This window comes from Podarcis raffonei, chromosome 8 (assembly GCF_027172205.1).
Source record: "Podarcis raffonei isolate rPodRaf1 chromosome 8, rPodRaf1.pri, whole genome shotgun sequence".
Lineage (NCBI taxonomy): Eukaryota > Metazoa > Chordata > Lepidosauria > Squamata > Lacertidae > Podarcis > Podarcis raffonei.
In genome coordinates, this window is record NC_070609.1 from 51370303 (window position 1) to 51382374 (window position 12072).

The 12072-nt window shown below is 43.3% G+C and overlaps 1 protein-coding gene across 1 annotated transcript in view; it reads left to right on the forward strand.

Annotated features, from left to right (window-relative positions):
- Nucleotides 1-9727, forward strand: part of LOC128419402 (meckelin-like) — a 29359-nt gene extending 19632 nt beyond the window's left edge. The window contains exons 17-24 of the mRNA XM_053400049.1: nt 209-349; nt 1146-1226; nt 2303-2419; nt 3212-3328; nt 3822-3917; nt 4971-5073; nt 6802-6944; nt 8263-9727. Coding sequence (XP_053256024.1) covers nt 209-349; nt 1146-1226; nt 2303-2419; nt 3212-3328; nt 3822-3917; nt 4971-5073; nt 6802-6944; nt 8263-8343 — 879 coding nt within the window. The 3' untranslated portion in view covers nt 8344-9727. The remainder of the gene's footprint in view (nt 1-208; nt 350-1145; nt 1227-2302; nt 2420-3211; nt 3329-3821; nt 3918-4970; nt 5074-6801; nt 6945-8262) is intronic.
- Nucleotides 9728-12072: the final 2345 nt, after the last annotated feature.

The window sequence follows — 12072 nt, forward strand, 5'->3', positions numbered from 1 at the left end:
TTAGTCATTTAGTTGTGTCCGACTCTTCGTGACCCCATGGACCAGAGCATGCCAGGCACTTCTGTCTTCCACTGCCTCCCGCAGTTTGGTCAAATCCAGTTTTATGGTGGGTGGGGGAGCCACTCAGTGAGGTTGAGAAGAGACTTAGGCCCAAATCCCACTATGTTCTGTTGAAGTGGGGACCAAACAGGCTTCTTTTAATTTCTAGGTGGTGGGGCTTAAGAATCTCACATCAAGAGACCTGAATGTGAATCTGCACCCGGGACCAAATGCCTATCATGCTCCTTGGAGCCCAATTCTTCGGTTTGGGATTGCTGCTTCTGTTTGGCTGGCAGTGGGGATTGTACAGGTGATCTTTCTCACTGAGTTTGGTTTAACTAAAGCTGCATACACACTATAGCTTAAAAGCATATTTGAAGCACATTTTGTCTCTCAGAATTTACAGCATTGTAGTTTGTTAAGGGTTTCTGGGAATTGTGCTCTGTGAGGAGTAAATGACAGTGCCCAAAATTGTTTGAGGGAAAGAATGTGTTTCCAAGGTATAGTGTGTACACAGCCTAAGAATATATATATATATCCTTGATGCTAGCCCTAGAATAAAGGGCTACCTAGGTCATTCTACATCTCCTCTTCCTTTAGTGCTAGTGTGGAAAAATGTAACAAATGCAAAATCAAGAGCAATAGCTAACCGTTTTTGAAAGGTCCTTAGGTAGGTAACATGACAAAAGAAGTGAGCAATCTTATTGTGTGCATGTTGTAGGACACCCTCAAAGACTTCATTTGCTATATTAAGAAATAAGTCCAAGGTCGCCAACCTTTCGGACTAGTAGACACATTTTGGATTTTGAAAGAGTGCTGGCTTGGGGTGTCAGTCACAAAATGGGTGCCATGGAGAGGTTGTGGCAAAACACAAAATGGTTGCCATGGGGAGCATGGCATAACACAAAAATGAGAGAGGCAGCCATCCTTGGCTGCCTAACAGAGCACTTTAATTGCGCAAATCTAAGTTTCCAGTATGCGCTTGAACCCCTCCTGTAAAATGAGGCACCCTTTGAGTATTGCTGCTGATGAGGAACCTACTGTGTGCTCTTGCCTACCATAATTACAGGGTGATTATAGGCAGCATGCCTTTTTTTTTTAAACAGGTGCTGTTTTCTGTTGGGTTATATGAGCGGTTTGTAGAGGACAAGATTCACCAGTTTGTTGATCTTTGTTCCCTGAGCAATGTGAGTCGCATTATATTTATTTAACAGGATTTCTATACAGCGCAGCTTAATCATTCAAACTGCTAAGCCGTTTATGTTCATGTACTTATTTACTATATTCTTTCACCAAATGGTCCCAGTGTGGATTACAAAAATATCACAAATTTAAAAAAGACACCTTCATTAAAATAATAAAATTTTATTATTTTATTTGAATGCTATGAGAGCCCTTGTGGCATAGTGGTTAGAAGACGACCTGGGAGACCAGGGTTCAAATCCTCACTTGGCCATGAAGCTCACTGGGTGGCCTTGGGCTAGTCACTGTCTCTCAGCCTAACCTACCTCACAGGGTTGTTGTGAGGATAAAATGTCAGGGGAAGAGAACCATACAAATGTAATAAATAAATATGAAAATTACAATCATAATACAAGCCAAAAAAAACACAGTGCAGAGCAACAAATGGCTGAGCTGCATAGAGATAAAAGTTTGGCCATGTGCCATTAGCCAAAGTCACCACAGGACCAGTTTGTTCGCTATCCTGCTCCAAGATGGGCAAGCAGGGTATTATGATAACAAATTAATTATACAGGCCTTCTAGTGACTCATAACTGATTAGTTTATTCAGTGTATTTACAACCTGCTGTTCAATTTGAATAGAATTTCCAAAGCTGCTGCTGCTGGTAGTATTTGTTGTGGTAGTAGTAATAATAGGAAAACAAATTTAAAAATTCTTCAAACTACAGCATTAAAGTACTGGGGCAAAGTAAAACCAACACCAGGTAAAATCGGCAGATGAAATGCATTCAGTATGAAAGCCATCTGATCATTGGTAAATTAAAACCATACTAAAATGAGTGGTGATTTTTTAAAGTCTTCGTCTGCCTGGGGAGAGGACATTCCTTAACTGGGGCACCTGCCCACAAAAGGCCCAGATATGTTGGGTGTGGTTGAATTGCTCTAGAGTGGAGTCTTAATTGTGCCATTGTTAATCTGTAAACAAGCTTTGATTACAGTCGTGTTCAAACATGTTCTGAAACTGTATTTGCCCATTTGATAAATGGTTGCGTGCTTCATTTGCCTCTCCCTGTCCCTCTAGGTGTCAGTGTTCATTTTGACACACAGATGTTATGGATTCTACATCCATGGGAGAAGTGTCCATGGACAGGCAGATGTGGGCATGGACACCATGCTCACCTATATCAGGAAGGAGGAGGTAATAGTGTCTACTGGTCCATCCATCTGTCCTTTCTCTTTATGACAATTACTTTGTGCTCCTGGGAAGGCTATGTCTCCCTGTTGGATTTGCCCATTTTCAAGTGAGCTTGTCAGGATTTAAACCCCATTAGCTACTATTTTTACAAGGCTATGGGGATCATGATTCAACTGAAACTGAAGGGAGTTGAAAGGTAGAACTTGTGGATTTTATAGTCACCCCATCACCCCGCCCCCAATAATAGGAACATTGTTATCAATTCCATTAGGTCTTGTGCAAAAATAAGGCATGGGGCAAGGTTTCTATGACTCTATTCACACTTCCATTTCCTGGGCACTCGCTGGGTTTTAATCCATGTTCACTTGACATTATCTCAAAGGCATATGTATCCTGTACTTTGTGATAAAATGCTAGATGAGTTGTTTCTCAAATTCGCTTTAGGCCTAGTCCTTAAGCTGTTTGTATGAACATCTTGGCAGAGGGTCAAGACATCCCCTGCCCAGTCAACGCTGCCTAGTGTCTACAGAAACAAATCTGACATAAATAAAGCCCTGTTGATGTGAACAACTAGGGGGTAATGAGCTTTGAAATGTTCAGGGGCAGGGAACAACTTCACTGCGCTTTAAGATGGTAATGTGAACACACCCTTAGTCAAAGGAATGTGAACTCCAATATGGTTTGAGCCTTGGCTGGCACGTCTCTCCCTCCCTCTCCAGAAGAGATCTCTGATATTTATGCTTTGTACTTCCCAATTATTATTCTTTCCACCCCTTCCATTGGTTCTCTCTACAGGAGAACCTCTGTGCTCTGAGAGGCCTGGAGGCCTACTCTGATGTGCAAACATTTGAGGTGCTTCTTACAGACAGGACTCGAGCATTCTATGACAGAATAACTCTATCTTTCATGGAGGTACAGTACCTAATCCTATTTTCTCAGTAATTGTTAGACAAAGATATTGGTCAGCTGGGCAAAGTATTACTTAGAAATGATGATGCCTTCGAGGGTGGAAGCTGTCAGGCCCGGGGGCCACATGCAGACTCTGGGACTCTCTGTCTGGCCTTTGGGATGCTCCCCACAGTCTTCACAAAACTTGGTTGTTTTTACTTCTTGATCAAAAGCTAACCTTAGTTGAGCTTTCTTTTGCTGAGCTCCTTCAAGGAACAGCAGCCTGCTAGGCTACAGGCAACCCTCCCATTTCCCCCTCCACTTTTTAATTTAAAACTCTGTCTGTGCATGGAAGCCAGCGCTCCAGAACAGCAGGTGAAAATTGAGCCAAGATCCCTGCTGCCAAAGGCAAGATCTGAGTGAAAACAAATAGATGTATTAAAAAAAAACCTCTTCAATTGGGAATGCCAAGTAACTGGCACAAACTTTAAAAGTCTGTGCACTTTTTCTGTGACAGGTTACCAGAGGAGCCCACATCCGACCTGACCTTCACAAGCAGAGACTAAATGGCTACTTTGCCTTGAATCGCTTTCTGGTCTCCTTTTTTGAACATGTGAGTCTTTGGCTACCTCTGTCTATTATTTGTCTACTATTGTACTATTGTACTATTGTCTCCTATTTGTACTGGGTATTTGTATCCATGGTGTGTTCTACACAAAGTGTTTTGCTTTATATGCAAATAATGGGGGCCAGCGTCAAGGACCAACATCTACCAACAGTCAGGCATCTACCAAGGGACCACTGACAAGAACCTCTTGGAGCTGCTCTTTCACCATTGCTCACTCACCTTTTATTCTGACCCAGACAGTGGTGAGGGGGAGCATAAGATGTCACTGCTTGCTTACTCATTGAGACTCTTTCTGCCAAGCAAGCCAATGATAACTCAGATGAGGAAGGTAGAGATGGACCACTGCCTGGGTGGTCTATCAGGTCTTCTTAAAATAATAATAGGAGGGTAGCCTAGCCAAACCAAACCAGGGCTGTTAAGAGAGTCATGGTGGTTGCTAACAAGGCAATGGAACATCTTGCTCCAGGTGTGATCAGAGACTGGAGATTTGGATGGTTGCCACGGTAACTGCTTTGGGGCAGGGCAAGGAGCTTCTGGGAAGGAGGAAGGCTGAGATTTATCTTGGTGAGGGAGGACTGCCTGCAATGCTTTGGGCCATGCTGTAAGATCTGGACCCCCTCCATGCAGACTGAGGGTGTAAATAGGCAAATAAACCCTATTTCTTAAAGCACGATCATCTCCACAGTGTCTTCTATTCTCCAAAGGGGCACAGACCCTGTGTGGCTGCCTGTGATCCCATGCGCTCTGGCCACTGCTTGGCAGAGAGAGGGGGCAGGCACCAGGCTTTTGTAACATAATATAGGAAGCCATTTTGATGGTGATGTCATGTGGATGCAGCCCACAGCTTCTCTACATGAGCAGCAACACTTGAGTCCACAGTAAACTGCCATGTGGCAGTACCCTTAGTTAATGTTTTTCCCCTTGTCTTTGTGCATTCGTGCAGGCCCAGCTGTTTTGGAAATGAATTATAAGTGAGTCATCTTGTATTGACATATTTCTTTCACTTTTAATTGTCTCCTCACTCTCTCCACCCTTTAGAGATACAAAGATATGGACTACATGGTGAAGGACAAATTTTTCCTGGAGCGGATCATGGACATGGAATTCCAGGAACCAGGGGACATTTCCACTCTCTATAATGGTATTCCAAACACTTACCAGTGGGAATTGGTTTGTAAGCTTCTGCACTGGGTATTGCGTTTTATTAGCTCACATCCACACCATACATTTAGATAACTATTGTGCTACTTTAACAATATATTTATTGGTTTATTTCATTTATATCCCACTGATTTCTCCAAGGAGTTCAAGTTAGTATAGTTGGTTCTCCCTGTCCTCATTTAATTCCCAGAACAATCCTGCGAGGAAGGTTAGGGTGAGAGACAGTGAGTGCCCAAAGTCACCCACTGAAATTCACATCTGAGTGGGGATTTCAGCCTGGTCTTCTGGGTCCTAGTATGACACTCTAGCTACTATACCACACTTGCTGCCACAGGGATTTAACTGCGTTAAGGGTGCTGACTTCACAGAGCTACCAGTTCTTAACAATCCTGGGAGATCCAATATCCCCACCATTAGAGAATGGCAAATGAAATTATATGAGTATATAGAATTAGCTAGAATGTCACAAAAAATTAGGCATCAAAAAATCGTTAAGTTTACGAACGACTGGAGTAAATTTGTAAGTTACATTGAAATCAATCTAGGTATTACCAAAATCACAGTGGGCGGAATCTAAAACCTGCGATGTAAAGAGCTGATATAATACAATCTGCAGATAAGCTATGAGTTTATTTTGCCTAAACTGAGATGGAAGGAAGTCAATTGAGTGATGTTATGTTGGTTTGTTTGTTTTATGTTTATAGGCGTTGTTGTTGTTGTTGTTTGTTTGTTTGTTTGCTTTTCTTCTTTTCAGTCTTTTTTCTTTTTTGTATTGTTTGATGTCGTTTCCAAAATATCAATAAAAAGATTAGTAAAAAAAAAAAAACAATCCTGGGAGATGCTGAGCTCCATAATGAGATGAAAGAGCCCATGACTGCTCAAACAGAAGCCAATCAAATGCAAGGAATGGATATGTGCCATTTACTGTACCACTGATGGTTGAAGTATGTCACTAACCATTATACCAGTCTGTGAGACGTGCCCACATTTAGGATACTGCTCCTTGATATTTGTAGATGTTCACACACTCTTAAATTATTTTCCTGTGGCATGGAGACTAACAGATGGACAACAAAAGTGGACCCTGCAAGACCTTATGGTTATAAAGAGGCTTAGATCACATGCACACCATACATTTAAAGAACACTTATGCCACTTTAACCGTCATGGATCATCCTGGGAACTGTAGTTTGTTCAGGGTGTTGAAAATCGTAGCTCTCTGAGGTCAGCACCCTTAACAAATAACAGTTCCCAGGATCTTCTATGACTGTTAAAGTGGTGTAAAAGTGCTTTAAGTGATGGCTGGTGTCTGTTAAGACTGGTAAAGCAGGAAGCAGGGAGTCCACCAGTAGGTGGAGCCAGAGCCAGGACAGGCAGAGCCACCCCCTGGCTGACTGTAAGTAAGGGTCATAGGGTTGCCATATTTCAAAAAGTGAAAATCCATACACACAATGTCAAAATTCACCAAAATCTACATAGCCGAAACCCAGCTATATCTGGGAAATTCTGGACGTATGGCAACCCTAGTGGGTCAGTGACCCATTTGCCCTAATGGTCCAGCTTCCACTGTATGTTTCAAATGTGTAGTCTGGATGTGGCAATACAGATTCTATTTTGGGGTGCAATTTTTTTTCAGAAACGGAGTAATTGCTGTGAGAGTAAAAAGGGTGGAAATCTGAAAAAAGATACTATTTTCCTCTTCCTCTAGATGACCGTGCTTTATTTAGCAGAACACTTTTCTACAGTCATGAACTGGTGCTGCTGCTCTTTGAACTCCTTGTCTTCTCTGCTGTAGATTTGGCAGCACAGGATTTTGTATTGTCAACAATTGTGACCTTTGTCGTGCAAAAGGTAAATGGTTTTGTTACACCAGGTGCATGATATATCTCTAAAGAGTAGGGATTGGGGTGGGGATTTAGGTCATTTTCATACGTACCCATCTAATTCTCACTTCGCAAAACAATCAATACACAAACTGAAATGCTGCTATGCTTTGAAATTCACAGTTCTCCCAATTTAGTGATGGACTTCTCCAACCAATGCATACAAGAATACATATATTGGGAGAAATACCCACTAAAATAGTGACAGATTTTCATGAGGCCTTAAAAAGAAAAAAATGCCAATTGATCCAGAACTAAAGTTTGGAGAAAGTGAGAAAATATGAAATTGACAGCTTTGTCCTTAGAGGATGAGATGTTAATTTTACTCTCTTAAAAATATGTTTGGAATGGAGAAAGCAGTGGAAGGTTCTGCCCCTCTCATTTATTGTGAGAGTGGGTGAAAACTGAGGGTTACGGAATGGAATTGTCAGGCAGTAGACGCAAGCAGGGCTGTCTTAAGCATATCTGGCGCCTGGTGCAAATATCTCTCTGTCCCGTCCCCCCCCCGTTTCCCAGAGTTTTCTACCTTTTTTAAGGGGGGGAGTGTCTTTGGTCCAGCTCGTTTACATCGTGTGGTCCAACGTGCACTCGGCACTGCACAAGAGGCGCCCGGATCGCAGCCCTCCTGCAAAGCCTCCCTCTAAGCGCCCAGCACCCCTTACCTTCCCCCATCCAGGGAAGTCTGTGCGACAGAAGGGCCAGCAAGCAGATCAGGTGGCTCGCCGGCTGTCCCATCCTCGCTCGGTGCCAGGATTGCACAGGGCGCTTCCCTGCTCCACTCGCAGACTCCGCAGGGAGGTACGCAGGCAGCGACACGGCCAGAGAGGGGTGGGAGAGACACCCCCGCCCTGCCCCGCGCCTGCCCTTGATTGCACCCGCCAGGTGCCCAGTCAGCCCCAGCAGGAGGGGATGCAAAGGGGCTTCCCTGAGCCGGACGCAGCGCGCTCCGATGGGCGGCTGAGAGGAGAGGAGTGGACTGCCCCAGAGAGGGGAAGGGACCACTCCCTGACTCTCCTTCCTGGACACTCAGCCTGTGGCGCCCTCCAAAATCTGGCGCCCTGGCACCCCACACCACTAACGTCTATGGGTAAGACGCCCCTGGACGCAAGAGAAAACCAAGAACATGTTTAATGTGATGGGTGTGTTGCCTCCCATTTTAACCAAAAGTCCACAAACACACAATGGGCTACCTGAATGCAGCTGGTGGACCACTGGTGCTCCATGTGCCACAGTTTGGGTACCTTTGCAATAGACATGTGTCTTTATTGCACTACTTTGACTTTCAGTTTGTGAAGATGCTTCGCAACACACTTGGAAGGAGGAACCTCGCTGAGAAAACCTTGGTGGAGAAGCAATTCCTAATCTAGAACTGAACAACAAGCTGTTAATCTTGAATCTACATTCCCTAGCTGGGGAGTTGCAGCTGCTAATTGAAGATGTAGTGAAACATTTAGGACACCTTATCTGTTCAGCCCCAGAACTGTGGCATGCACATCTTTCATATGAATTACAGAACTCTGCCCAGGGAATCTGTTCTTGCTTTCAAAGTTCAGTGCCAAAGCATGTGAAGTAGCATAAGTGCCTTTGAGCATTGGCCATGTATCTTTCCCAAAGTAGCAATGAAGTGACAGTAAATATTCACATACCTATTTTAAGTTGCATGGCTTCCTAGCACACATGGGCCTTAGCACTTCTTGGCTTGAAATTTTCAGCACTAGTGGGTGTGAATTGGTAAAAAAGCAAAACGAAACAAAACACCAATACTGTGCTCCTGCATGTTCCAACAGGACAAAAACAATCACAGACCATGGACTCTGCAGTCAGTTGCTGAACAGAAGGTAGTGGTTGGTCTGCAGCAGAGTGGCTTAAACATGACTCATGGGCTGCATATAATAGTTTTTTGTGGCTCAACACCCACAACATTGATTATTTTAAAATCAAAATTTTAAAAAATGACTGCTCCCATGGATCCCTTGCTCTGATTCTATGAGGCTAACAGTTGTTTTTCTTATCTTACTCGCCCTGCAATGTTTTCGCAATGTTTTCCTTCTTCATCTTAGTAGTAGTATTAGAAGTATATTGACTTTTACACTTTGGTCACACATTCTGGCATTCAGCCCCTGAAGGACTGACCATGTGTTGATGCAGCCCTTGCTATGAAAAAGTTTAGTCACAACTGGAAGAGGTACTGTTCTTTTGTGTGAGAGAGCATTAAATTACACTTATTTAGCACATATGGCTAGCCAGTCTAAAGGCCTCCTACCAGCCAGCCAATCTCAGGTGCCCGGTTTTACACAACACCATTCTCTTCTGTGTCTAAAGGGCAGTGTCTAAAATGGTGTCCCAGGCAAGGAATATCTTCAGCTCTCCCCCTCCAATTACCGGTAATTGTTTTAATACATTGCGTTGTCCTGGCTGCAACAAAACATGACTCTCCCACATCAGTCTCTACAGCCAAAGCAGGCGGTGTAACCTTCCAATGGTTTGACTTCACCCTCAAAGGCACACTCCTCCATTGTATCCTGAGATAGACGGATGCCAACAACAACACATTGAGTTTTTAAAAATCACGTTTGTGGCGCATTTCATGATTTATACTTGTATGAGCTGATTTGTGCACATAGATCTGATCACAGTTCCTTACAAAGACTCTGGCACACGTACCATTTGTTTACTGGCCATTGATGTTGTACATTTTCTTAAAAATTAAAAAGATTATGACGTAATGCTGTCATCAGCTTTACAAGTGAATGTGAACTTTTTGTGTTATTTGTTTCAGCTGCTGGATAGTTGATGGATACATTCAGAGTAATAGTTAGCTTCTCAGCCTTACACACACACACACACACGAGTTCAGGTGCTTATTTGGGTCACATGCTACTGAATCCACCTTTGCTGAATAGGACCTGAGCACATACTAATGTAGGAAGGAGCATAACTCATGGTGGGCGTCGCACACAGAAGGTCCTAGATTTTGCCCTTTGCATCTCCAGTTAAAATAATCACATAGCAGCTGAGGGGGAAATAACTCTGCCTGAGACACTGGAGATCCACAGAATACCAGGCTAGATAGGTAAATAATCTGACTTAGTACAACTCTGACCTGAGGTTCTTGGTTCAAGTCCCAGTGTCCTTGACACTCCTTAAAATAATGAACACAAGACTTCCGGGGGTGGCGCCATCGGCAATGGCGGATTCCCTCTGAACTGGAGGGACCAGCTCCGTGCGAAACGGGTCTTTTCCGCTATGGCGAAGCGGGGACCCTTTAAAAAATCACAGGCGGATGAAGCCTGTGACCATGGGACTCGGCGGGCACCCTTAGCGCCCCCCCAACCCACAAAGGAACCCATTAACGGGCTCTGAAGCGAAGAGGGGGAAGTGGCGCAGTGCTGTGAGTCAACTGCTCTTTCCGTGGAGCGAAGCCGCATAGCCGTTGCCGGAGAGCGCTGCCTTTTTCCTGGGACAATTTGGCATCTAAAAGAATCACCCGTGAGTACTTAAATCTTGAACAACTGGACTTTAAATAAGGACTGGCGAGTAGAGAGGAATTGGACTTAAAAAATTACTTCACTTTGGTACTGAAACGGGAAGGTCTAAACAGGAAGTCAGCCTTCCGTTTCTTTGTAGTCAGAATAAAGCAAAGACAACGTAAACTAGAGCTTAGAAAATCACTTTTAAAGGATTGGCTTTCATCATTTAAAATTGTTGAACCCCCCTTCAGTAGCAGGAGAAGAAGGGGGATCTTTTTTTTTTTTTTTTGGACTGTTTAAACCTGCAGAAGTGAGTTTAAAGTAAAGTAACTTTCCACCGTCCTGATCCTGGAGCTGAGTGTCAGGACTGACGTTTGAAGCTCATTGACCAGAGACAAATGTTTTTGACAGACAGCTAAAAGAAGAGTAATATAGTGATTCCACTGTTTCCTTTCGCATTTTAAAGGAACAAATATTGACAGAATATCTCAAAAAAAGAAACTTTGTTGCTATTGTCCTTAAAAGAAAGAATAAATAGAAGTTTTCCCCCTAGAGGGAGACTGTGAAACTGTAACTAATTCCAGGGAGCTTGCAACTGCCACAGATTACAATCGTGGGAAAGGACTTGTGACCTTGCAGGACAATGTTTTCAGAAGCTCTGTTGGGTGCTCTTTGTAAAATAAATGCCCTATTGGATCAGTTAAGTCAGAAGACGGATTTGATGACTAATGCGGTCAGAACTTTTGAACAGGTAGTGGGAAACTATATGGAGCCCACCCAGGAACTAAAACAGGAGTGTGCTATGACAGTACAGATGAGAGAAGAGGATGCTGCTGAATCTTGGGTGCCAGAAATGGAGGGAGTTGTGGCCCTGCAGGAATATGAGCCTTTGGATTTGACAAATGAATTTGGAAAAAACCAGATTTGGAAAGATAAAGTTTGGACTGGCTTGGAAATGGGGGGTTGGATTGACCTTCCCATGCAGGGATGTTTGGACTTTCCAAGTCTGGCAATGGGCCGTCAGATGTTTGGAGCTGTGGGGGCTCTTAATTTTGGAGGGAATCTGAAACATGTGTTTAAATATCACATGGAGTTTAGTCTGGACTATGGAAATGGGGCTGATTTGCTGAAAAGGGTCAGAAACATTACCAAGCTGGAGTTCGCACGAGTGAAAGGAAAATATGAAGAAGAGCCGCGGAAGGGACATGGAAGAGACTTGAGGGCCTCGGATATAAGGACACCAGGTTAATGCGCTAGATCAATGGGACAAAAAGGACTGACAAAACCTGGGACCAGGAGGAAGGGACGCTGGATGAAGATTGGATCGTTTTATTTCTTTTATCATTAGGACTGTTTTAAAAAAATTGATGAATGTTAGAAAAATGTTGAAATGAAATTACTTGGTTCTAGTAAAAATGTTTAAAGAATTAGGTTAATGATATGGTTATGAGAAGTTGGTAAAAATAATATTTAAGTTTTAAGCTTTAAGGTTTGCTATAAGAGAAGATGAAAATAGATTAAGGTAATATAATGACAGAATATTATGAACTATGGAAAGGATTTGCTGCGATAATTATTAACCAGGATACAAGAAAGGGGAGGAGGAGGAGGTCAAAGAAAGAAGGT